This window comes from Nelumbo nucifera, chromosome 4, assembly GCF_055504915.1.
Source record: "Nelumbo nucifera cultivar China Antique chromosome 4, China Antique-T2T, whole genome shotgun sequence".
Classification (NCBI taxonomy): domain Eukaryota; kingdom Viridiplantae; phylum Streptophyta; class Magnoliopsida; order Proteales; family Nelumbonaceae; genus Nelumbo; species Nelumbo nucifera.
This window is the reverse complement of record NC_142652.1, coordinates 30,475,846-30,500,240: the sequence shown is the minus strand read 5'-3', so window position 1 is coordinate 30,500,240 and position 24,395 is coordinate 30,475,846. Positions and strand designations below refer to the sequence as shown.

The window sequence follows — 24,395 nt, the reverse complement described above, 5'->3', positions numbered from 1 at the left end:
TGATTGGTTTATTATTTTGGTTATAGAAAAAATTCAAGGTGAATGATGACATGAAAGACTACACAATGAAGTCATTGGGTAAAAAGTGGAGGGATTGGAAGTCCAATTTGAATAAAAAGTATTATGACCCTGATCCGGATAGTGTAGATGCACTACCAATTGAGCAGCTTGAAAATCGGGTTGATGCACACCAATGGAGAAATTTGGTACAGTTTTGGAGATCTGAAAAAGGGACTGTAAGTATCTTAAACATTTAAATATTTTTGTTTTTTATTTGAATGAGTGAAAAGTAAATTAGTTGTATTTTAATATAGACAAGATCCATAACCAACAAAGCTAACCACTCCAAACAAACAATCAACCACACAGCAGGAGCAAAGAGCTTCGCACGAGTACACGAGGAATTGGTAAATATACAAATTTGATTTGTTCATTATACTTTCTGCATTCATTCATTTTGTATGTGTTAAAAATAATTACATGTTGTCTTCATGGTAACAGAAAATAGAGAGGGAAGCTGATGTATCACGTACGGATGTATTTTATGCAACACACAGGAAAAAGGATGGAACACTTGTAGATCCAAGATCGGGTTCTTTAATGGTATATTTATTCAAGTGTGTATTAAATGGTATTAATTAACAAGTTGCTTTGAATTATTAATAGTGTTGTATAATATCCAAGGAGGAAATGCAAAATTGCATGTCTCAAGAGGAAGACACTCAAAATGAGGGCAGTGAACAAGGACACGATGATGTTTATGCTCATGTGATGGGCCAAGAGCGTCGTGGCCGAGTGCGTGGTATAGGTTTAGGCCCAAACTCCGTCCAGGTTCAGGGGCCTATGACAAAGCCATGAAGATGCCTTGAGGGCTGCTAATGAAGGTAAAAGAGCAGTTGAAGAGTGTTCATAGAAGCTGGAAGAACAAATTGCATCAATGCGAGAACGGATGGATGCGATGGAAGCTCAATTACTTAATAGACAGGTATCACCCTTGTTTATATTTATATCTAAATAATTTATACTTGATTGCATAAATATTTATTTGATATTTATGTTTCATTAATTCTATGCAGGGATCGAGGTAAATCATCCCAATTGCGAAGACACTCCTCCACACATGCTTTTCAAAGTCCCTTTTATCATCAATTTAGCTCCAACATTGAATCACAGGTGTTTTTAGTAAGTGTCGTTTGATTTAAACACAAATGAGAAAGTGTAAGGTGTTTGTTGACAAAGACAATTGCATTTGCAGGAAAATACAGAATGTAATTTGTTGACTTTCATGCAAGGAGGATTTGTATCCGTTGCCAAAGCAACCATTACAAGTTTAGATCCTCAGAAGATTGTGGGTGGTGTGCCACTTGGTTATGGATGAACAGAGGTCGTGATCAATGTTCCAATTATAAGTGATGCACCATTAACGCGCCCATATGGACGCTATTAGAACAGTTGGAACCATTGTTGGTGTTCTAATTGCTTGGAGTTCAATCCATGTAAGTTTTATTTACCTTGTCTATCTTTTATAGTTAAAACATTTGAATATAATTTTAAAATTTATATGATATGATTTGTAGGTTCATTCCTTATGCTAAGCGGATTTGCATCTATTCCCGGTGTCTCTTTAGAAAAGTATGGAATGATTGTAAGCCAAATTTTGCCCTTGGAAACAATTTCATTTATATTTGATATCCATTTTTATGGGAGTACAATGTGTAGTTAAGATTGTTGGATAGGGGTGGCATGGCACTTGGCTAAGCTACAAGTTTGCATTTTTATGGGAAACAATTTCTGATGTCTCCCCATAGATCCTAAGTAGAATCAAAGGATTTGCAGTCTCATGAGAATATCCTTTTGTTTACAAACATAAAAATGATTCCTTCTGAAACAGAAGAATTATTTATGGCATGTCTTAACATTTGTAGTTCAGATTTAAACTAGCTTAGGCTATTTTCTGAATCATTTTCTTTTCCCAACATTGATTTTGATGGTGAAGCCTTTGACAGGTTGTTTCAACCCTTGCTATTGATCATTCAGGATCGAGGGTTCTAAGAGAGGATTTGGATATTTCTGATTGCAGTTTGGGTTCTAATCTCTCCAATTTTTATCCTAGTTTTAGAGAGGATTTGGATATCATATTAGGGGATATATTGGAGTTTCATCTCTGTAACTTGGAAACTTTGTTCTGGGCTCAAATAGAGTCCCCATATTCCTCTCCCCAGCTTATATGGAAGAATTTTGGACATACCAGTGGGAAAGCTTGTTAAGCTTTTTGGAAATTAAGTAGTGAAATGGTAAAACTGTAAATATAATTCTATTCATTCAAACCTGTACTGACTTAGACACTTAAGCAGTTATGAATACTCCCTACTAATCCTATTAACACTAAATTAACTAAAACAACTTTCAAATAGACCATAATTTTGAAAAGTTACTGGTTATACTCTAGGACATTGAATATTTCTCCCACAATCATTTTAGAGGTCAGTGTAAGAACATCTTTTTTGATTTGTCATTTGTCTTTTGATGTATAAATACCAAATGCAAACTTGTATATGAATATATCTGGTTCTGACTATTAACCATGTATAGAGCACTCTAAGCCTTAGGTTCCCCTAAATTTGATCTATAGACTATAGTAATATAATTACAATTTAAGACTGAAATCCTGTCACAAGCTGACTCTATTAGTAAGATGGTCATAGCATTCCAAAAACACCTTTTATTTACAATATCTTGGTCTCATAGGATAGGCAACTGAAAAGCCTATCTAATGAGGCCAAAATTAAGTCAGAAAAAAGAAAAACCAAAGTTTGACTCTAAAGCTTAGGATGCAAGAAAATTGATGTGGCTACAATTTGAACTTCTGAAATTCTAATACTTCATTAACACCTTTGAGCTATCCTGATTCTTGGACTCATTAAATCTATTCCTGTGACATGTGCAAAATAGATAACTACTCTGCAAAGCTGAAATTGACCCAAAAATGAAATACCTGTAGATTATGGAACTGTCATTGGAATAGATGTTGGGAGAAACTTGGTTTCTTTCTTTGATTATGGAACTGTCTCTAAGATGGATGATATATGCTATTGTCTAAGGGATTTGGGAAGGAAGCAATACTTCAGTCTTCTTTAATAGAAGAGGATATTTTCTAGGCTGATTTGGTTTTTGTCATACTGATTGCTTGTTGAAATAGGCGAAAACCTCTAAAGTATCTTAGTTGATTCTTTGACCGGGTGGTGGCAATTTATTGCTTTCTGCCAGCCTGTGGGGTTGGATCTTTCTTTTTTCTTTCCTTCCCAGTGAGGGTGTCTTTTAACTTGCCTTTGATTGACTAGCCCTGTCAATTCTGGGGCATTGGGTAGGTGGTGTCTTTGGAGATAGAAGAAAGGTGATTCTGGCATAGTCATGGCTTGTGGGAGATTATGGTTTACTAGAAGTAAAGCTTTATTCCCCTTCTTAAGGTCATGGATTTTAATTCTCCATGGGATTTGAGGTAACCTGTATTGAGGGTATTGACTGAATGAGACACCCCTCCTTGGGTCCTTTGAGACTGGGTTATTATATTTGTCAGGTCAAATCCTCGATGTTTAGGCTGAACACTCTATTCTGTGGACCCTGTAATCTGCCAATGCAACTAATCTGAGCTTATGGCAGTCATACAAGGCCTATGATTGAGTAGAGACATGGGTTTCAGAAATATATTGAAGGGGGCTCCTAGGTAATTGTAAATAACAGCCAAGTTCTGTGGCAATATAAATATGTTATGAGGGAACATGGAAGAAAAGAAACTGATGAGAGAAGTTGGTACTAGCTTCATTCATCAAAAAAAAAAGTTGGTACTAGCTTCAAATGGGTTCAGACTTCAGAGGCTAAACAAGGGGTGAATTTGTAACGTTTTATTGGATAAGTGATAAGATGGGGTTAGATGGTAGTTTAGCCCAGCAAGAAAAAGGAATTTCTTGCAACCTGATATACATATCTCATTCAGTCATTCTTTTTCATAACTAATAAAATGGATACTACTTACCAATAAAAAAAGTTGGTTACTAATCAAATATGAAGAAATCACATCTTGCATAAGCATGGTATCACTCCATTCTCATTGAGCATCACAATTACTCTTCAAGATATTGCTTTTTGGTATGAAAATGAAAGACTTGATCTTCAATATTTTATGAAACTACTATCTCTTGTTATCTACTCTAAAAGCAGCAGCAGAAGCAAGAGTTCATCTCTTTCTTCTTAATCTGCTATTCATTCTTTGGTGGATAGCAAGCTTTCCACTTGTTTCTCTGTATCCATTCTTCATCATTAATCCCTCAAATTATCTTCCTTCACCCTTCAAGGCTTGTCAACAGATCAGAAATTTGTAGGACCCCCTTATATATCCTACATCAGTTAACTTGATTTCTTCTTCCATGGTCTCTTTTCCCTTTCCCACATTTACATCAGCATGTAAAGATTGTTTGTATATTTTTATATGCGTTTGCGGAGGGGAGGGTGTTTTATGCTGTAGGGCCTTAGATTGGCATGATAATTGCTAGTAGTGTTAAAGGGAATTCATATTAGCCGAACACTTTATCTGTGAGGCAGGCTGTGGAACCAATGATGGCCCTCCACAGCAGTGATAAAATACATTGGACCCACACTAAGAGGTTGAATGATTGTGGGCCCCATGCATTTTATGATTAATGTGGAGTGTTATTATTGGTCCCACAGCCTGCTGAACAGCTAAGGCGTTCAGCTAATCCTATCTCTGTTAAAGGTAAGCACCTATAATGTGCATCAAAGAATATGCATGCTTTGAAACATATCAATTTAATCTTCTCTCTATGTTTTGCCCAGGTGTCCAATAAAATTCTCCTTAATTCTCCTTTTCCTGTGGAAGTTCATTGTACCCCCTCAACCCACCTTCAATGCTGTCTCGCTCAACTTTGATGGCTATTTATTGGGGCATAAGTATCATGTAACAACTTTAACAGTTTTTATTCTTGTTTCTTGGGGCCTATAGGTGTTGGAAATACTATTATAGTGAAGATCTGTATTAGTCAGGGACTTGTTTATCAATGTTATTGGCTCTGAGAACCTAGTGGTGAAAGGTGTCTCCTTGGTTGTTTCTTTAATGCCCATCTGTTGCTTTGCAATTCTCCATTAAACATGACTCATGCAGACTGTGTCCTGCAGGTGAATTGCATGCCTCAAGCTGGTGCAGCCTGCAACTTATTAATGAGAAAGAAAAGAGATAGGAGAAGGAAAAATGGTGCACCTGCACCCCCAAGAACAATAAAACATGAAGGGTAGTCCCTAAGCCATCTTTCCCCAACTAAGCAACTCAAAGATCATAAGGATTACACTGATAAAAAAACGATCATAAGGGTAAGATGTCCTGCATGAATATATATAGTATCATTCTATTCGTTAATAAGTTACATAGATGATGAAGAAAGTGATGGAAATCTGTATTTCTATCTTGCCTGAAAAATCTTGGTTGCACTTTTCTCATTTAAATGTGTTTCATTGTTGGTTTCTTTAGTTTTAGCAGGGGTTGTATTTGATTCCATGTGCCTGTGCATGGAATTGAGACATCTATAGATTTTGTGTAACGGAGATTGACCTCCAACTTTTAGTCACAAGTTGTCCCGCTCTTTTTGATTTCTATTCTTTATATATCATCTATTGGCAATATCCATTGAGCTTTTATAGCTGGCTTTTATCGAGGTTCATGTACCCTTGCTTATATAGTTAAATTGCTAAACGTGCAGGCAGAGAAGGTTTTCAACCAAGATCTATATTTCAAGAAGACTGTCAAATATGTTAGAGAACCAATGACCCACTTGGAATCCATTGCTTCTTCTGCGGTATTTCATTTGGAATTTCACTTTTAACCTTTTTTTGTTGCAGTTAATCATTGATCACTGCATTAAAAGTTGCTCTGTTGAGAGGTATGCTAATGTTTGATGCTCTTTATCTAGGTACGTGCGGCAATTAAGGTGAAGGCTTCTGTTATTACTTGTTTCACCTCATCTGGAAGGGCTGCTAGGTAATCTCCTGAATCCTGATGAACATTAGAATGTAAATGTTTGGCTATTTAAAGGAAATTTGATGATTATGTTTGGCTGCCCTCACTATTAAAAAAACCTTTTTCCTCTTTGTTTTCAACAAGATCTTTGGGTAGCTAGTTTTATCTGGGCCTTGTACTAGAGAAATTAATCAACATATGCAGTTGTGTGTTTTATTTGTACGCTCGCCTGACAATCTAAATGTACTTGTTCATGCAGATTGATTGCAAGGTATAGGTCAACAATGCCTGTTATTATCAGTTGTCATCCCTCGCCTCAAAACAAATCAACTTAAATGGAGTTTTACTGGTGCCTTTGAGGTATGTGGCCAGCCTAATTATTTATGACTGCATTACTGTGAATCGTTATGAGACTGCTGCCTTAGCTGAATTAAAATCTTGTTGGTTGCATTCCTACTTTAGGCTTGTTAGAGAACATTAAACCTTTAAAGCCCCATGACCACCATTTAATCTCCAGTATATTGGATGTGCAAAGATACGATGCTTTTTGCGTACTACAAAAATGATCAGTAATCAAATTATCTTGGGGTAAATACTTAAAACCTCCCCTGAGGTTTGTGAGAAATACTTGAACCTCCCCTCGCCTTTCTTGCTTGACTGTAGCCTCCCTTGTCTGCTAATGTGGCAGGACAAGACTAACACCTGTTACCAGTAGAATATCATCACATGTGTCCTTGGAAATTTTTCAAAAAACCAGAAATGACCTCATTTAGCCTCACAGGAAATTAAATGTGGGCAAAAATACCCTCTTACCTCTATTGTTATTTATTGGCAGTCACTTATCTTCAAATCTTGTGTCCTATTCTTAAATTAAGTCATAGTAAAATTGCAATAACCACCCAACAATAAAAGTCTACTTGAACTGCTAATCTCTGTTGGGTCCCCTTAACAGGATACCTCAGTTTGTCAACAATTGAGGTCCGTTTGGGAGGGCCAATACAAGAAAAACGGTTAAAGCCAGCGGTCCTTCTGACTGCCGCTATAGGCATATGTAACGTGTTGGACTGGATTTAGGCAAGTTTAAACAAGTTGGACCGGATTTAGGCAAGTTTACACTGGTTGGATTGCTAGGTTCATCCAGGTTCAGCTAAGTTGGGTTGGGTTGGGTTCAGCTATGGTTGGGTTAAGTTTGGTTAGGTTCAGCCTAGGTTGGGACTAAGTTTGGACAGATTGGGTTTGGTTTCCTATTGCAAATTGTAGCTGTTGGATGAGGAAAAGGGAGTGGGTTCAGGTTTGGCTTACTGCTGTAAATTACAGTAGACAGAGGGGTTAAAGGAAGTGGTTTTGGGGCTGATTGGGTGTTTGGTTTTTCTGCTGCAAGCTATAACAAATGGATGGGGTAAAGGGAGTGGGTTCGGATTTGGTTTACTGTTGTAAATTACACTAGATAGAGGGGTTAAAGGAAATGGGTTTGGGGTAAATTACTGCTATAATTACAGCAGTGAGAAGGGCTCTAAGGTGGTGATTTGTATTGTAGGTCACTGCTGTAAATTACAACAGTGAAAGGGGGTCTGAGGTGGTGGTTTTGGGACTGGTTTGCTGCTGGGCTTCTACTTCAAACCACAGCAGTTGGATGGGGTAAAGGGAGTGGGTTGAAGGCTGGCTTTCAGCTATAAAATCACAGCAGATGGAAGGTTAAAGGAAGTGGTTTTGGGACTGTTTTAGTGCTGGTTATCTTCTGCAAATTGCAGCAGTTGGCTGGGGTAAAGGGAGTGGGTTTAAGGCTGGCTTATATGTTGTAAATTATAGTAGATAGAGAGGTTAGAGGGGGTGGCTTTGGGATTGGCTTGGTGCTAGTTTTCTGCTGCAAATTGTAGTAGTTGGATGGTCCTTACGGAAGTGGGAGATGTGTTCACTGCTGCAACTTGCAATTGCTGGGATGTCTCTTAGTAGTGGGTCCACGGTTGGTTTCCTGCTGTAAATCATAGCAGTCGGAAGGTTTAAAGGAGGTGGTTTTGGGATTGGTTCACTACTGTAAATTGCAGCAATTGGAGGGGGGGTCTAAGGAGGTAGGCTCAAGGCTGGTTTACTAATATAAATTACAGTAGTGAGAAGGTGGGTAGTGGGTTCAAGGCTGAGCTACTGTTGTAGTTTGCAGCAGATATAAGGGTCAGTAACCAAAACTACTGATTTATAGACATGTAAAGGTGTAGGTTCAGCTGTGCTTGGGATTAAGTTTGAGCAAGTTTTGTAGGTTCAACAAGTTGGATTGGGTCCACCTATGGTTTGGACTAGGATCAGCTAAGGTTGGGACTTGGGACTAGGTTCAGTAAGTTTAACTAGATTGGGTTGGGTTCAACTAGGTTTAGCTATGGTTGGGTTAAGTTGGACTGGGTTCAGGCAAATTTAAATAGGCTGGATTGGGTTCAGCTAGGCTCATTTAGGTTCAGCTATGGTTGGGTTAAGTTGGACTAGGTTCAGCTATGTTGGTTGAGCTTGGGTCTAATTAGGAAAGGTTGGGTTAAAATGGGTCTTAGATAGTTAAGATACAAAAAGGAAATGAAATATAGTTATGATATCTCTCTTTATTGAAATTGCTTGGCAACTCTAGCTGGCACCAAATGATTTGAAGTTAGTAGGACTGCAAAGGAATCTGATTTGAATCTGATATACCTAGATGCAAATTTCATCTATTTATATTTGGAGTTGAATTGGATCTTTTTTTATACTATTTAGATCACACTTAAGTTTTCCCAAGGAACTGTAGTGGTCAGATTTGACTTTTCCCATTAAATGCACATATATACGACTAAAAGGTTTGTTTACATATAATATTTCTTGTACCTAAGGTTTATTGTTGAAGGACATTTGGCATCTAACTTGAGCTATATTAGGAAGTATTGATTTTATTAGCAATTTTTTGTCGGCAACAATATTCCACTCTTTCTGTTAAATTTTCTTATGCTTGAAGTTTATAAGTTTTAATATAATAATGTAAAACATTTAACTCTTCTAAACCATTTAAAGTTTATCTATTGCTTTCTCTCTGTTAGAAAAGACTATTTTCCTACCATTTCATTGTGTTCTTTCTATACTTCATGTATCCAGGAAATATAATCTAGTCATAAAGAATGTACTTGCTATCATTCAAAATGGCTTAAAATACATGTTCTGTCCCGTTCATGTAGGTCAACAGATCCTACAAGTTTGGGCACTGTTAGAGTTGACATCTCAGAAAGGAATTTCAGAGCTCTTTGGTTGCTGGTGTTCCATTGACTAGTGTTCTTGAGCCCACACAGGCACAATGCCATGATGTTTCTGGATATTGTAATAATTAATAATTTAATTAAAAGTTTTTTATTTAAATTGATTTGTATGCATTATCTGTCATGAGATTTGTATTAAACAGGTGCCAAAAAAAATGTTGAAATCAAATTGATATAAATAATAAAAAATAAAAAAATCAAAGTCGGCAGTCATACAACCGCCGCCTTGGACATAAAAGAGCTCTAAGGAAGTGGTCATGCTCGCCACCTAAAAACCCAAGCAATATTTCAATAGACCTAAGGCGGCGGTCCAAAGAGCTTTAAGGCAGGTCCTGACTGCCACCTAAAAATGGTAATAACATATTGACGGACCTAAAGGTGGCAGTCCAAAAAGCTCTAAGGTGGCGGTCTTGATTGACACCTAAAAAAGGGAAGTAGTGCTTTGACGGATCTAAGACGGCGGTTCAAGCAAGGTTCAAAGTATCAGAAACGTAAGGTTATCGGAAAGATAATTTTAAGAGACGTATCGGGATACACTTTGGATACGGACAAAAAATCAAGATACGCATAAATATGCTAAAAAGCTTAAATAAATTCTAAAATATATATTAATAACGATAGTTACAAGTTTTAGATGATTGCAAATAAGTTATTTAAAGGTAAAAAACTGCAATTTAATGGTCTATATAAAATTCGAGATATCGAGACACACTTAGTAACTATTTTCAAATGATGGAATAACTAAAACGTGAAAAACCAAAAAAAAAACTAAAATAGTAAAATGTATATTTATATACATTAGTTTTAAAATAATCAATATAATTTATCTTAATATTTATTAATACATAAATTTAAATAATTAATTCTAACATTTATTGATAAGCATACACTAAGAAAAAGAGAAAAATTACTTAAAAATAAAAATGCATAAACAAATAACAAGCAATGGGTGTGGCTTAGTGGTGAACCTCTAGTTCTTAAAGCTTAATGTTTAGGGTTCGAATCTTGCTATTGCTAATTTGTAGTTTTATACTAACAAAACGAATTTCTCTGTGTTCCGTGTATCGGATTTGTACCGAAACAATACGTATCAGTCGATACGGTCCGATACGTTGCGAAATTTTGAACCTTGGGTCCAAGGAGCTCTAAACTGGCGGTTATGACATACCGCCGGCTTAGGAATGATTGAACCGCATCGGCCCAGTTCTCAAAGGGTGCGGTCTTAACCTAGGCCGGCAATGGTTTAGGGGGTAGACTCAGGATCGCCACCTTACCTCTGAAGCAGCGGTCTAAAGGACTATGCCGGCGGTCTTGCGACCACCGCCTATGAACTTTTTTCTTGTAGTGAAAACGGATCATGTTAGCTTTTATTTAATCTAATATTCAAGGTGTTTTTACACTTTTGATTAATTTTCTATTGGATTATTATTCTTTCCCTATTGGTTTGGGCACATCTTGAATGAAGAAACAAAATATACCCCCATATGTAATTATGGAATTTAATCCATAGGGTACTTTCTACCTTTAAACAATAATGTAGTTTTTGACTACTTGTTTGGAGTATGTGATGTAGCACAAGTGAAGCCCTTTTGGGGGTATTGATTATATAGGTTAGCAAGGTTGTTTCAAGACTAAGGGAGAAGGTCAAACTAGATGCCGGTGATGCTGAATTACGATTTTGGCAACAAGAAGAGTAGAAGGATATTAGATAGAGAAGGGAGAAAATGTCTTGTTGAAATAGAAAAAGGAAAACAGAGACAGAGGGAAATAAGTGCCATATGTAAGACACTGGACTTGTTGTTAAGGCCAATTATTCACTTAAGCAAAGTTATTTACAAACAATTCAAGAGTTGCAACTTTCACTACAAGGAAAACAATCTAAAGCGGCAGCTGTATAACCGCCGGCTTAGATCTAAGGTGGCACTCATTGGTCCGCCGTCTAAGTGGCAGCTGGCCTAGATCAAGACCGTCGCCTTAGATAAAAGAGTCCGCCACCTTTGGTGGTTGGGCTGAGGCGGTCCAAATTTCTTTAACGCGACAGTCTATCAAAACCGTTGGCTTAGTGTTATTAAAGGTGGCGTTTTCAACTGCCTGCTTAGATTTTGTCAAAAAATGTTTGGTTCTTTAGGTGGCAGTTTGAACTGCCGGCTTTGTTCCTAGTTGACCGCCACCTTAGGTTTAGTCCAACTCTTATGTGCTGGTCTGAACCACTGGCTTATGACCGCCACCTTAGGTCTTGTTTATGGCTAATCCAGCGGTTACATGGCCGTCGGTTTAGATATATATACATTTTTTAATTTTTATGCCAGGTTAATTCTGATATTTGTTGGGACCTCCACTTTTTATTGATTCATCACTTTAATATCTACTTAATAAATAATTCATGACAATTGATACATGAAAAGTTAAGCAACTTAAATAAAAAATGCAATTTAAAACAAAATATATTAAATTAAAGATTAATTAATATCCAAATCAAATTGTTCAAATACAATATATAGTTGACATATAAAAATACAAAGACTATAAAAAAATCAATTTATCGAATAAGGTAGCACAACATCCGATGCAAATCCACTTGGCATAATTGTTGAACCTCTAAATCAAAAACATATAAATTGTTAGAAAATGTAAAGTAAATGAGATAACCATAAAAAATGTATAAAAACAAGACATTCAAGGAGTCAGCATAATTTAGCATTCGCATATCAATAAATGAACTATGCAACTACTAAATTAACCAAACCAAATTGAAACCTCTATGGCATGACAGAGTTAATGTAATTAGATTGGAGCACATAAAAGCACATTAGGATGACTGGTTTGGATTTAATAGATAAAAAATGTAAAATATTCCAAATAATGAATCCATTCTACCCATTTACAAGTTGTGCCAGATGTATCCTTTCGCTAACCTTGAAAAGCTCATAATCATAACTTATAGTTCTATCATATTTTTTTTCTTGGAAGATGTCAGTTTGCATATATCAATCATCAATGTTAATAGCTGAAAGACTATACCTGAACAAGAAAGGTGATGGAAACAAATTAGATGAATGACTCTTTAAAAAAAAAAAAGACTAGATGACTATTTACAAACCATTAATTGTAATTAAACTTCTCCATTTAGTATGGATTTAACCAACCTAAAGCAAATAAATAACATTAACCTTATTCTTTGTTTTTGATAAAATATTAACCTTATTCATATGGTATAAATAAGCAATTTAACACTTACAGAGGAGTTCCATAGAGCACTTTCAACATCAGATGGTGTCAAAGAGTTCCCAACTTTGCTTAGTTCCCGTGTATAACCATCAACGAAGTAACAAATCAATCAAACCCTAATGAAATCAAAAGATGAGTTTATAGCATGTTCAACAGGATGGTCCTAGTATAAACAGAACATACACATCAAACATAAATAGCTCAAAGTCTTACCATATAAGAAAAAGTAAAAACCATACATGAGCCATTCAAGAACGTCTGCTTCATATGACAAACCCAATATTCTTGTCTAGAATCTTTTATTTATGAGGAGGGAAGAACAAATGATTAAGATCAAGTTCAATTAGATGGTATAAAAACACTGCCATAGAAAATTAGTGATTTATGGATTACCTTTTTTATTATGGTTTCCTTTTTCCATGTTTCAACACCTCTAAAAAAATGTCTTAGTAGAAGTGCCTGCAGCCCACATTGACAAATCAAGAATCAAAACACCATAATCAATCAAGAATTCATTCGAATTCAAATATGTAGAATTGGAGAAATGCCACTGGAACAACAATTACCTATGAATATGAAGAGGATAATGAGCAGGACTGTACCCATCCGGTCAACAAAGATCACATTGAAAATTCTTTAGTGAAATTCCCTTGTTGGCCTTGTTTACTTCCATGCAAATTGAAAATTCTCCAGTGAAATTCCCTTGTTCTGTATTCACAAGGTGAAGGTTTCCAGAGATGTAAATTCAACAAGAGATGTAAATTTGACCATCCATTTGGTTCTCCCTTCAATACTGATTGACAATGGTTGTAATATGTAAAAAGTTGATGTCATTAACTAATTAACAAGATGATCTATGTTAAATTGCTAATGCTAAGCAAAACTATAGAAGAACCAAAGAATAAAATGACTAAAATGGCCCACCTTGTTCTGAACCAGACCCAACACTAACCCAAACCAAACCCATAGTGGTAATGCATTGGATCAGAGTAAGGCCTCTAAGATATATTTTGACTTCTAGCTTTTGGTCCATTATTCAACTAATATGGCCTACAATATCAAAATTAGTAATCCCATGTGTACCTGCAGAGCTAATGGCATTTTGTCCAATAATAAACACTCCTAGAAAGAAAATTTTAAGATCTTGAGGGGCTACTCGTTGTTATTGTGGTGTGTTGAGAATGTATGAGTATTTGGATTGCTCTCCAACATGTATAATATTCATTTGGTGGGAAAAAAAAAAAACAAAATTTTAGTATGAGTGATACCCAAAGTAGTCAACCCAAGCTTCACTCCCTTCAACCCTAATTCAATTTTCTTCATAGTCTTGCTATAACATGTGTGTGTAAGAATAGTTTCTATGTAAGGTTATACATACAAACAAGTTTGGTTAAAGTTTTTGTTATAGATGTCAAATTTGTGAGTTGAAAGGAAGAAAGAACCCCTTGAAAATAAAAGGTGATGAAGGAAGATTTGGCCTGACCTCGTAATCACTCAACACGTGGCAAAGGCAACAGCTCGGCATGACAGTACGCTCAAGGCGCGAGCTCCGAAACGAGGAACTAGCGGTCCAAACTCCCTACAAGGAGCTCGAACTCTCCCTTTGACCCCGGGCCTTACGAGCACAAAGGGCAACAACTCGAACTGGCCCGCCCCAGGGCAGTTCGGGCCACACCCCTATCCGAACTCAAGACTTCACCTCGCACACCACTCCAGCACTTCGTCTCCTGGCCACCGAACTGAACAACCATACCAGACACTAAAGGAGTCCGTACCCTGAGGCGGCGCACCTGACTGACTTAGGATCTGACGCTTGACAGCCACACTTCAACGGCCACCTGCCACCGCCACCGCCACCTCCAGTCACAGAGACGGCTCCGACAAAGAGAGCAGTGGCGGTTGCCTGCCCCAGCAGAGGTGATGACACCCGAACTGGCAGAAGTGCAGAGGTAATGATACCCGACCTGACAGGAGCTTGGGAGTGAGTGCGCAAAGTGGTTATAAAAGGCTCTCTTCCCCCCAAAAAGGAGGTATGTGATAACTTTGTGCTATCTGGTTTTGATCTTGCCTTTGAGAGAATACTAACTTGAGCTTCGGAGCAATCTCACCGGGTTCCTCCCCGGAGATTCCTCACCTTCTTCTCCGTTTCAGGCACCTGTTGCTCTAGTCAGAGGCAAGGTCGTTGACAGATAGGACTGACCGGATTGCACTCCATCAATTGGCTTCGTCTATGGGAATACGCTTCTAAAAACCTCCCTCTAAAACTCTTATAACCCCTTTTTTCCAAGAAACCCCAACACTCATGGCTTCTTCCAGCAATGCCGGACGTAGCACGATAAACGCCCCCAGGGAACAACTTCAAGTCCCCGTGGTGTGCATTAGACAGTTCACCATCCCCCTTCCGATGGATGGGATCCCAGCCTGAATGCGCCACGAACAGTGGTGCCAGTGAACCTTCCCGCCGTGAACGCCCCCCTTCCTCTCCCTGTCGAGACAACCTTTACCGAACCAACTGTTGTCCCCCTGGCGACGTGCCAAAGCCAGTTTGACGACCTGATGCAGTGCATGCGGGCAATGCAAGCCCAAATGCAGCAGTTTCAACAGCACCAAGTACTGCACCACCTCTCTCAATATCACTATCAGCAGCAGTTCCCCCAACTGCCTCCTCTGAACCAACCACAGCTTCCACCTCGGCACCCTGCTCCAAAGCCGATTAAGCTCTCCCCTCAGGGCGGACGCCTTCACCGAGGAGAAGCCTCCCAACTTCAGAACCTTTCAAAGAGCCAGGCCTCATCCCCGGGCCGGAGGGAAAGAAAAATCTCCCCCGTCTCGCAGCTCGCTGACGGATCGGGAACCTCGTTCGCCAAGTCAGCACCTCGGCACTCCAACCCTGAGCTCCCGCCCACAGAGAACCGATTCAGCATCCTAGCGGTGGGCTACCAACATTCCGGGCCCATCGAGCTCGGCAACACAGAGGCCAACAGCACCAGTACCAGGCCCACTCGGCAACGAAGACGCCGACGAAGTCGCTGAACCGCTACCCGTGTCCTGCCTGAGCTCAGAGGAAAAGAAGAGACAAGCTCGGACGAGGTAAAAGCTGCCCCTACTCTCTCAGTTCCTTCCCCCCTCTCATCAGAACTCCTTGAAGTCTCCATGCCCAGAGACTTCAAACTCCCCCCTTTAGACAAGTATGATGGGTCCTTCGACCCCAATGACCACGTCGACGCCTTCCAGTCCCAAATGCACCTAGCAAGGGCCAGTGAATCGTGCATGTGCGTGGCCTTCACCACCATCTTCAGGGGGTGGCCCTCACCTGGTATAGGAACCTGGCCCCCGGGTTGATAAGAAGCTGGACCTAGTTCGTGCAGGTCTTCACCGCACACTTTGTTACCAGCAAACGGTGCCCCAAAACTGAGGAAAGCATCTTCGGAGTAGTCCAAAAGGAAGGAGAGTCCATTCGGGGCTACATCAAGCGGTTCAATGACGCGTGGTTGCAGATACCGCGACTAGACCCCGCGGTGCAGCTTGCGGCAGCCAAGAGAGGAGTGACGCACAAGGAGTTCAAGTGGCACATGGTAGTTAGCCAACCCGCGACTGTAGCTGAATTCCTCAAACTCGCGGATGAATTCATGAGAACAGAGGAAGAGATCAACTAGAGAACTGAGAGCGGGATCGAGAAAAGGAAGAGGGAAGGCGAGCCCTCCAACCCAGATGACAGGAGGAGGAAAGATCCAGCTCGGGAGACGAAGCCAAGCCAGCCCTTCCGAGCTCCCTTAGCAGCTCGGACGGACTACACACCCTTAAATGCGAAGCGGGCTGAGATCTTGATGACGATCAAAGACGCCCCATACGTAAAGTGGCCACCTCGCCCAAAAGGGAACCCCAATGAGAGGAACAAAAACTTATACTGCAATTTCCATAGAGACCACGATCAAAGTACCGAGCATTGTAATAATCTCCGGGACGAGATAGAGGGACTCATCCATCGCGGGTACTTGAGAAATTTTGTACAGCATAGCAATAATAATAATAATAAAACAGGTCGGCAAGGAGAGCATAGTAAGGATGCTTCCAGCGGCAGGCCGGCTGAACCGCCGCAAAGACAGCCTTCGGAAGAGAGGCCAGTTCGGGGAACCATCCACGTAATAGTGGGAGGTTCGATAGTCGCGGGTTGCACTTCAGCAGCAGCCCGGGCATTAGTTCGCGAAGCTGCCCGAGAAGAGCAGAACCCTCCAAAGAGACCAAAGACGGAGGAACCAATTTTCTTCACAGAAGACGATGCGCGAGGGGTCCACTACCCCCACGATGATGCACTTGTCATCAAACTAAGGATCAGCGACTTCGAAGTCAGGCGCATGCTTGTTGATTCAGGTAGCTCGGCGGACATTCTCTTCAAGTCGGCGTTTGACCAGCTCCAGTTGTAGAGAAGCGAGCTGAAGCCCACAAACACTCCTCTGGTGGGCTTCAGCGGAGAGGAAGTCAGGCCCCTCGGGAAAATAACAGTACCAGTGGAAGTCGGCACATGGCCCTGTGCGGTCAGACTCAACCACGATTTCCTGGTGGTTGCGACCCCCTCCCCATACAATGCCATAATAGGGCGGCCAATCACTCATGTCCTACGGGCAGTGGTCTCCACCTATTACTTGGCAATGAAGTTTCTTACAGACTTCGGTGTGGGAGTAGCGCGGGGCGACCAGCTCGAGTCCCGCAAGTGCTATGTTGCCGCCCTGAAGGGAAAAACCAAGGTGGTCGACGACCTCAAACTAGAGTGATCTACGGAGAAAGGCAAAGAACGAGCTGCGCTCATAGAAGAAACGGTCACGATCCCAACTTCAGCTGCGGACCCAGCTCGGACGCTACAGATCGGTGCTTCCATCTAGGAACCTCTACGAACCGAACTGGTGAGTTTCTTACTTCAAAATTTAGATATTTTTGCATGGTTCGCTTCCGATATGCTCGGCATTGACCCAAACCTTATAACTCACAAACTTAATACTGACCCTGTAGTCAGACCCATTAGACAGAAGAAACGCAACTTAGCCCCAGAACGCTGGAGGGCGGTCGACGAGGAGGTCGAAAAGCTCATCGCAGCAAACTTCATAAGGGAAGTTCACTACCCGATCTGGGTAGCCAACTCAGTGCTGGTAAAAAAGGCAAACGGCAAGTGGCACATGTGCGTCGACTACACCGACCTAAACTGAGCCTGCCCGAAAGATTCCTTCCCCCTCCCTAGATTGACCGCCTAGTGGACGCGACATCGGGACATGAGTTGCTAAGCTTCTTGGACGTCTACTCGGGCTACAACCAAATCAGGATGGACCGATCTGATGAGGAAAAAACCACCTTCATAACCGAGTTCGGCCTGTACTGCTACAAGGTCATGCCCTTCGGACTGAAGAATGCTGGGGCGACCTTCCAAAGACTCGTGAATAAGCTGTTTCAGCCCTTAATTGGCATGAAGATAGAATGTTATGTAGATGACATGATCGTCAAGACACAGTTTTCACATGAATTAATACAAGACTTAGATTCTGTCTTCCAAATTCTGCGTCAATTTAGCATGAAACTAAACCCAAACAAGTGTGTCTTCGGTGTCACCTCGGGTAAGTTCCTAGGGTACATCGTCAACCGGTGCGGAATTGAGGCCAACCTGGACAAGATAAAGGCCATCCTAGATATGAGACCACCTCGAAAAGTAAAAGAGGTTCAGAGGCTAAATGGCCGCATAGCCGCCCTGAGCCGCTTTATGTCCAAGTCAGCAGACCGCTGCCTGCCCTTCTTTAAAGCAATTAAAGGCAAAGGGTTCGAATGGACCCGAGACTGCCAGCTCGCGTTCGATGAGCTAAAGAACTACCTCGCTAGTGTGTCGGTCTTAACCAGGCCCGAGGAGGGTGAGGTCTTAGGACTGTACCTCTCGACAAGCGACGAGGTGGTCAGTTCGGTACTAATAAAAGTAGATCGGGTCCAACGACCCATCTATTATGTTAGTAAAATTCTGCAGGGAGCAGAGATGAGATACCCGCAGATAGAAAATCTGGCATACACATTGATAATTGCAGCTCGGAAACACCGCCCATATTTCCAAGCTCACACTATCATCGTCTTGACTGACAAACCTCTGAGGCAAGTCTTACTCAAGCCCGAGGTTTCTGGTCGGCTGACGAAGTGGGCCATCGAGCTCAGCGAGTATGACCTCTAGTATAAGCCACGAACTTCTATTAAGGCCCAAGCCTTAAAAGATTTTATCGTCGAGTGCACAGCCTTGAAGTCCCGAGGCTGGTTGAGCCCGGAGCTCCCAAGCCAATAGAGTCTGAACCCCGTGAAGTAGCAGCCAGTGTGGCATCTCTCCTGGTTAGGCCAAACGCGAACTGGGATGAGGAGCCCTGGATCCTTCACGTAGATGGCTCCTCGAACCAGCAGGGCAGCGGGGCTGGATTAGTGTTGTGCGGCCCGGGTGGCACGAAATTGGAATACGCAATGCGCTTTGAGTTCACGGCATCCAACAACGAGGCAGAGTATGAGGCATTGATAGCCAGGCTGAACCTAACACAAAAGGTAAGAGCAAAACACATAGTTATCTGCAGCGATTCCCAGCTTGTGGTCAACCAGGTTACGGGCGAATACGAAGCATGCGAGCTAACTATGACCGCCTACCTGACAAAAGTAAAGGAGGCTCTGCTCAACTTCCAGTCACACTTCATCAGGTAAATCCCAAGGTCAGAGAACACTGAGGCCGACCCCCTATCCCGGTTAGACAGCATCAGTCACAACGCCATGAGAACCGTGTACATAGAGGACTTACCTCGGCCTAGCATTCTCGGTGGGGCAGAGGGGGTCGCTCTCGTCCTTGAAGCAGAGCCGAGCTGGATCGACCCACTCGCGAGCTTCTTGCTAGATGGAACCCTCCCTGCGGACCGCAATGCAGCCAGGAGGGTGCAGCGCCAGGCAGCCAAATATGTCATAATAGACGAACGATTGTACCGACGGTCCTACACGCTCCCCTACCTGCGTTGCTTGCGACCTTCCGAAGCCGAGCTCGTACTCCGTGACACTCATGAAGGTCTGTGCGGTGGACACTTGGGGGGCAGAGCCCTCACCCAAAAGGCACTTCGACAAGGGTACTACTGGCCAACGATGAAGGCAGAGGCCGTTGAGCTCGTCAGAAAATGCGACAAATGTTAGAAGCTTGCCAACATCCACCATCAGCCTGCCGCCGACCTCAAGTATCTCACCAGCCCATGGCCCTTTGTGCAATGGGGCTTCGACCTCCTGAGGCCGTTCCCGCCAGCAATAGGTGGGAGGAAGTTCCTAGTGGTGACGGTATATTACTTCACAAGGTGGATAGAAGCTGAACCTTTTGCAACAGTTACAGCTCGAAACGTACATAACTTATTTTGGAAGAACATAGTATGTCGCTTCGGGTTACCTCGGGAACTGATCTCCGACAATAGAAAGCAGTTCGAAGATATCAAGTTTCAGGAATGGTGCCAAGATATGGGGATTTGGCAGAACTTCACATCGGTCGCGCACCCGCAGGCAAACGGTCAAACAGAAGTAATGAACAAAGCTATCCTCCGCGGACTGAAGGCGCGACTAGACCGAGCTAAAGGGTTGTGGGCGGACGGGCTACCAAGTGTTCTATGGGCTCATCAAACTACGAAAAAAACCGCCACGAGAGAGACCCCCTTTAACCTCACCTACGGCACTGAAGCGGTAATCCCGACGGAGATCAAAATACCTACACTACGACTACAAGCATACGACGATCAGACAAACGGAGATGAGTTACGTACCAACCTCGACCTACTGGACGAGGTAAGAGACCTCGCATACATCCGAACCATAGCTTACCAGCAAAGAGTAGCTCGGTACTACAACGCCAGAGTAAAAAAGCGGAACTTCCGCGTCGGCGACCTGGTCCTCTGTAAGAACATGGCACCCGAGCCCGGCGTGGACAAACTTGGACCGAATTGGGAAGGGCCCTACCGAGTAAAGAGAGCGCTCGGGGGGGCATACGAGCTTGAAACTTTAGAGGGCAAACAAGTACCCCGAGCTTGGAACGTCGTTAACTTGAGACGATACTACCTATAGATCACCAAGCGAAGTGGACTAAGTCGCTACCAGAGCCAAAGGGCTAGGATGCCGAGCTAACAAGGACTTCGGCATGGGCAAGCAAAGGCAAAAAATGCCAACTAAAAGCTTAGGCAAAATGCCAACAACGAACTAATAGGGGCATCGACATATGGTTAGTTCGGCAATACATCCAGTTCGGAGGAAAGAGTGACCAACACTTAACCAAAAGAAAATCATTCCATTGCAAAATACTTTGTGTACATTTCGAAAAAAAAAACAACAGAAGTGAGCTCATAGGCCCGAAGGTACTTCTTCACCATCAGAAGGCACTTCAATGATACCCGAAGGTCCTGCCTCATCATCAGAATCCGGCTCACCGTCAGCAGCGTTGGCCATCTCCTGAGTAATGCGTGAAGTGGTTATGGCGCTAATATCGAGCTCGGGGTACGTATTCTGGATCATCCACCGGCTCAGTTTAAATCCCCTTCTGTACGAGCCCACCATCAGGTCGTCAAAGCGCGACGAGGCGATATATTCATCGACGACCTTCTTCTTGGCATCCTCGATGCCCTGAGAAAAGATCTCTGTCCTCTCCCTAATATCCTCTTGAAGGTATTCAACCTGATGCTGCATGTCCAGCCTCAGGTCCGCCATATGCTTCACCACAACTCCCATGGCCTCGGTATCTCTCTGAGACCTCGCCAGCCTGACCTGTGCAGTGCGAGAAGCCGCCTTAGCAAGAAAAGATAAAAGAACGATAGCAAGAAAAGATAAAAGCAAAGAGCCTGACAAGAAATCGCTGACTTACCACTATGGCATGTGTGGCATCACGACAAGCTACCTGGTTCAAAGGGAGCTTGGTCCATGCCGTGACCTCCTCAGGATAAATGGCCTCCCTACTCTTCTGAAGAGCGTGGTTCGGCGACAACACGCTCCTGAACTCACCTTGGTTTCCCGAGCCTGAAGGCCCAACTCGCGTATAAGCAGACTCAGAGTAAGCAGGAGCCCCCGTGTAAGTAGCCTCGGCATAAGGGGCCCCTGTCGCTTCTTGCACTGGAGGGGCCATCTCGGGCTCCCTGGGTGGATCCACTGACGGGTGGTCTGGTACCTCGGGCTCCGCATCTCGGGGCAACTCGGCACGAGTTCGTTTGGTGACTTGCTTCCTCCTCTTCATGGCGTGAAATAGGTTCCCACCACGAGTCTTCTCTGAGTCCATCACACCTGCAAAAAGAGCTCGGCATCAGGAAAACGAAAGAATAGAGCAAAACAAAAGGCAAGCCTCTGAGTAAGGAACCTACCCGAACTCAGACCGGCCTCGAGCTCTACCTCGGGTTCACTAGGGCTGTTGGGGGATGCAGCTCAGTTCGTAGAACCTGCATCTAACCCCCTCGAAGGACTGTCTAAGCTAGACATCGGGAGGAAAAGGATTCCAGGAAAGTATACTCACACGGAAAAGGCAAACGGACTACAGGAACTTGAACGCAAGCTAAAAACTTGGACGCAAGCTGAAACTTGGACGCGAGCTCAAGAAGCAAAACGCAGGAGAATGATAAGTGAAAAGTGACTGGGGTCCCCCACTATTTATACCCACAGCAACCGAAAATCAACGGCACTGATCAAGGCAAATCCAACGGCCCGCAGTCGCGCTGACCGCACGTTTCCTAAGACTGAGACGTGACTGGTCGCACATCTTTTGACACTGAAGGAGCGCCGGCACATGTCTCCCCGCGTTTAAGGCAGCAGCGGCGCGCTTTTTTTTTCAAATTTGAAGTAAGCGCCCGCTGTCACGTCTCTCAGCAGCGCGTTTTTTAAATTTTGAAATAAACGCGCGCTGTCACGTCTGTCAGCATTTATAGACGGATTGGCACGTTTCCCGACTTTTTGGCCCTCGAGAAACCTGGAAAAATCCTGACGAACGTGCACTTTGCGCTATCAGTCAAACCAGTCCGAAGTACGGGTCAAATCCACCCGCCACCTCGCGAACTCCCTGCGCCAGGGCAAGCCCCTTTGCGCGAGGAGTGGGGGGCAATTGATGAAGGAAGATTTGGCCCGACCTCGCAACCACTCAACACGTGGCAAAGGAAACAGCTCGGCACGACAGTACGCCCAAGGCGCGAGCTCCGAAATGAGGAAGCAGCGGTCCGAACTCCCCACAAGGAGCCCGAACTCTCCCTTTGACCCTGGGCCTTACGAGCACAAAGGGCAACAACCCGAACTGGCCCGCCCAGGGCAGTTCGGGCCACACCTCTATCTGAACTCAAGACTTCATCTCACACACCACTCCAGCACTTCGTCTCCAGGCCGCTGAACTGAACAATCGTACCTGACACTAAAGGAGTCCGTACCCTGAGGCGGCGCACCTGACTGACTTAGGATCTGACGCTTGACAGCCGCACTTCAACGACCAGCTGTCACCGCCACCTCCAGTCACAGAGACGGCTCCGACAAAGAGAGCAGTGGCGGTTGCCTGCCCCAGCAGAGGTGATGACACCCGAACTGGCAGAAGTGTAGAGGTAATGATACCCGACCTGACAGGAGCTTGGGAGTGAGTGCGCAAAGTGGTTATAAAAGGCTCTCTTCCCCCCAAGAAGGAGGTATGTGATAACTTTGCGCTATCTGGTTTTGATCTTGCCTTTGAGAGAATACTAACTTGAGCTTCGGAGCAATCTCACTGGGTTCCTCCCCGGAGATTCCCCACCTTCTTCTCCGTTTCAGGCACCTGTTGCTCCAGTCAGAGACAAAGTCACTGACAGATAGGACCGACCGGATTGCGCTCCATCAAAAGGCATGATTTCTTGGATGAATAACCTCTGCACAAGTAGTTACTAGTTCAAAGAACTATAAATAAATGAGCAGAGGGTCCATGCATAGTTCAAAGAACTATAACATAGTGTAGCTCCCTCTATCCAGAATGATAGATAAGAAGCTTTTTTTCCCTAATCACAATGTTTTATAATATAATTTAGATGATGAATATAACAAGAAAACCAATTATCAAAATCCCTTCTTTCTTTTAACCAAAGTATTTGAAATCATATGAAAATTAGATGGCGTCAATTAATCATCTATATATTGAAAATATGAAAAAAAATAGAAAGTATGAAAGCATGAACCTTTAAAGTGAATGTTCTTCACTTTAATAGCCACTTGAGCAATCCTGCAACCATTTGCACTGACTGCATTCCTCATTAATAACATGCAAATTAATTAGGATAACCAACAAAAATTAATCTACTGTTAGAGTAATCCATCAGTGACCAAAATTCAGAAATCCAGAAAGGAAATCACAACAAAATTAAATGAACCCCAAACTCCAAAGCTGCAACCCCTTGAACTTCAAAGTTGAATTTCCTGCATGAGGTTAAAGTATCTATTGTCCTTGGGTTCGCAACTTAGCAAGGTAGAAGATTTAATTATGCAATTTTTACTGATTACTTTTAGGAAAGAATCTGTAGTTGATATTAGAAACTCATATATATGATATATTCTATATTGCACACCTAAATATTGTAGCCAATTAAAAAGCAAACATCCAATAGCCTGGGCTACTTTTGGATTTTATATAAAAACTTACAGGTACCTTTGAAATACATTGAGTCAAATGGTCATACACCAACCAATCACTCTAATGTGGCAAAATGTTCAAATCAAAACAACGTCTGATCCCCAAATCCCTTACAATTTTGTAGGAAATTATAAAAAAATGGCAAGGGAAATTAGAATGAATTTACCCATTAAGAGTTCGCAGATCAAGAAAAAGAAAAAGGATAAGGGAGAAAAAGAAGCAGCAGCTGGGTAAAATA

General features: G+C 42.5%; 1 protein-coding gene across 14 annotated transcripts in view; it reads left to right on the top strand.

Annotated features, from left to right (window-relative positions):
- Nucleotides 1-24,395, top strand: part of LOC104587759 (pyruvate kinase 1, cytosolic-like) — a 33,407-nt gene that overhangs the window by 5,448 nt on the left and 3,564 nt on the right. For 4 of the 14 annotated variants that reach the window (XM_088886413.1, XM_088886401.1, XM_088886405.1 and 1 more), the window contains 12 exons: nt 27-236; nt 315-407; nt 502-603; nt 685-985; nt 1,077-1,182; nt 1,256-1,496; nt 1,578-1,645; nt 5,191-5,382; nt 5,769-5,864; nt 5,979-6,046; nt 6,285-6,385; nt 9,214-9,493. In XM_088886413.1, the coding sequence (XP_088742539.1) occupies nt 51-236; nt 315-407; nt 502-603; nt 685-858 (555 nt within the window). In that variant the 5' untranslated portion in view covers nt 27-50 and the 3' untranslated portion in view covers nt 859-985; nt 1,077-1,182; nt 1,256-1,496; ... (4 more) ...; nt 6,285-6,385; nt 9,214-9,493. Of the gene's footprint in view, nt 1-26; nt 237-314; nt 408-501; nt 604-684; nt 986-1,076; nt 1,183-1,255; nt 1,497-1,577; nt 1,646-4,851; nt 4,973-5,017; nt 5,106-5,190; nt 5,383-5,768; nt 5,865-5,978; nt 6,047-6,284; nt 6,386-9,213; nt 9,494-24,395 lie in introns of those variants that run through there. The other 10 variants (XM_088886415.1, XM_088886412.1, XM_088886406.1 and 7 more) reach the window with 9 other exon arrangements.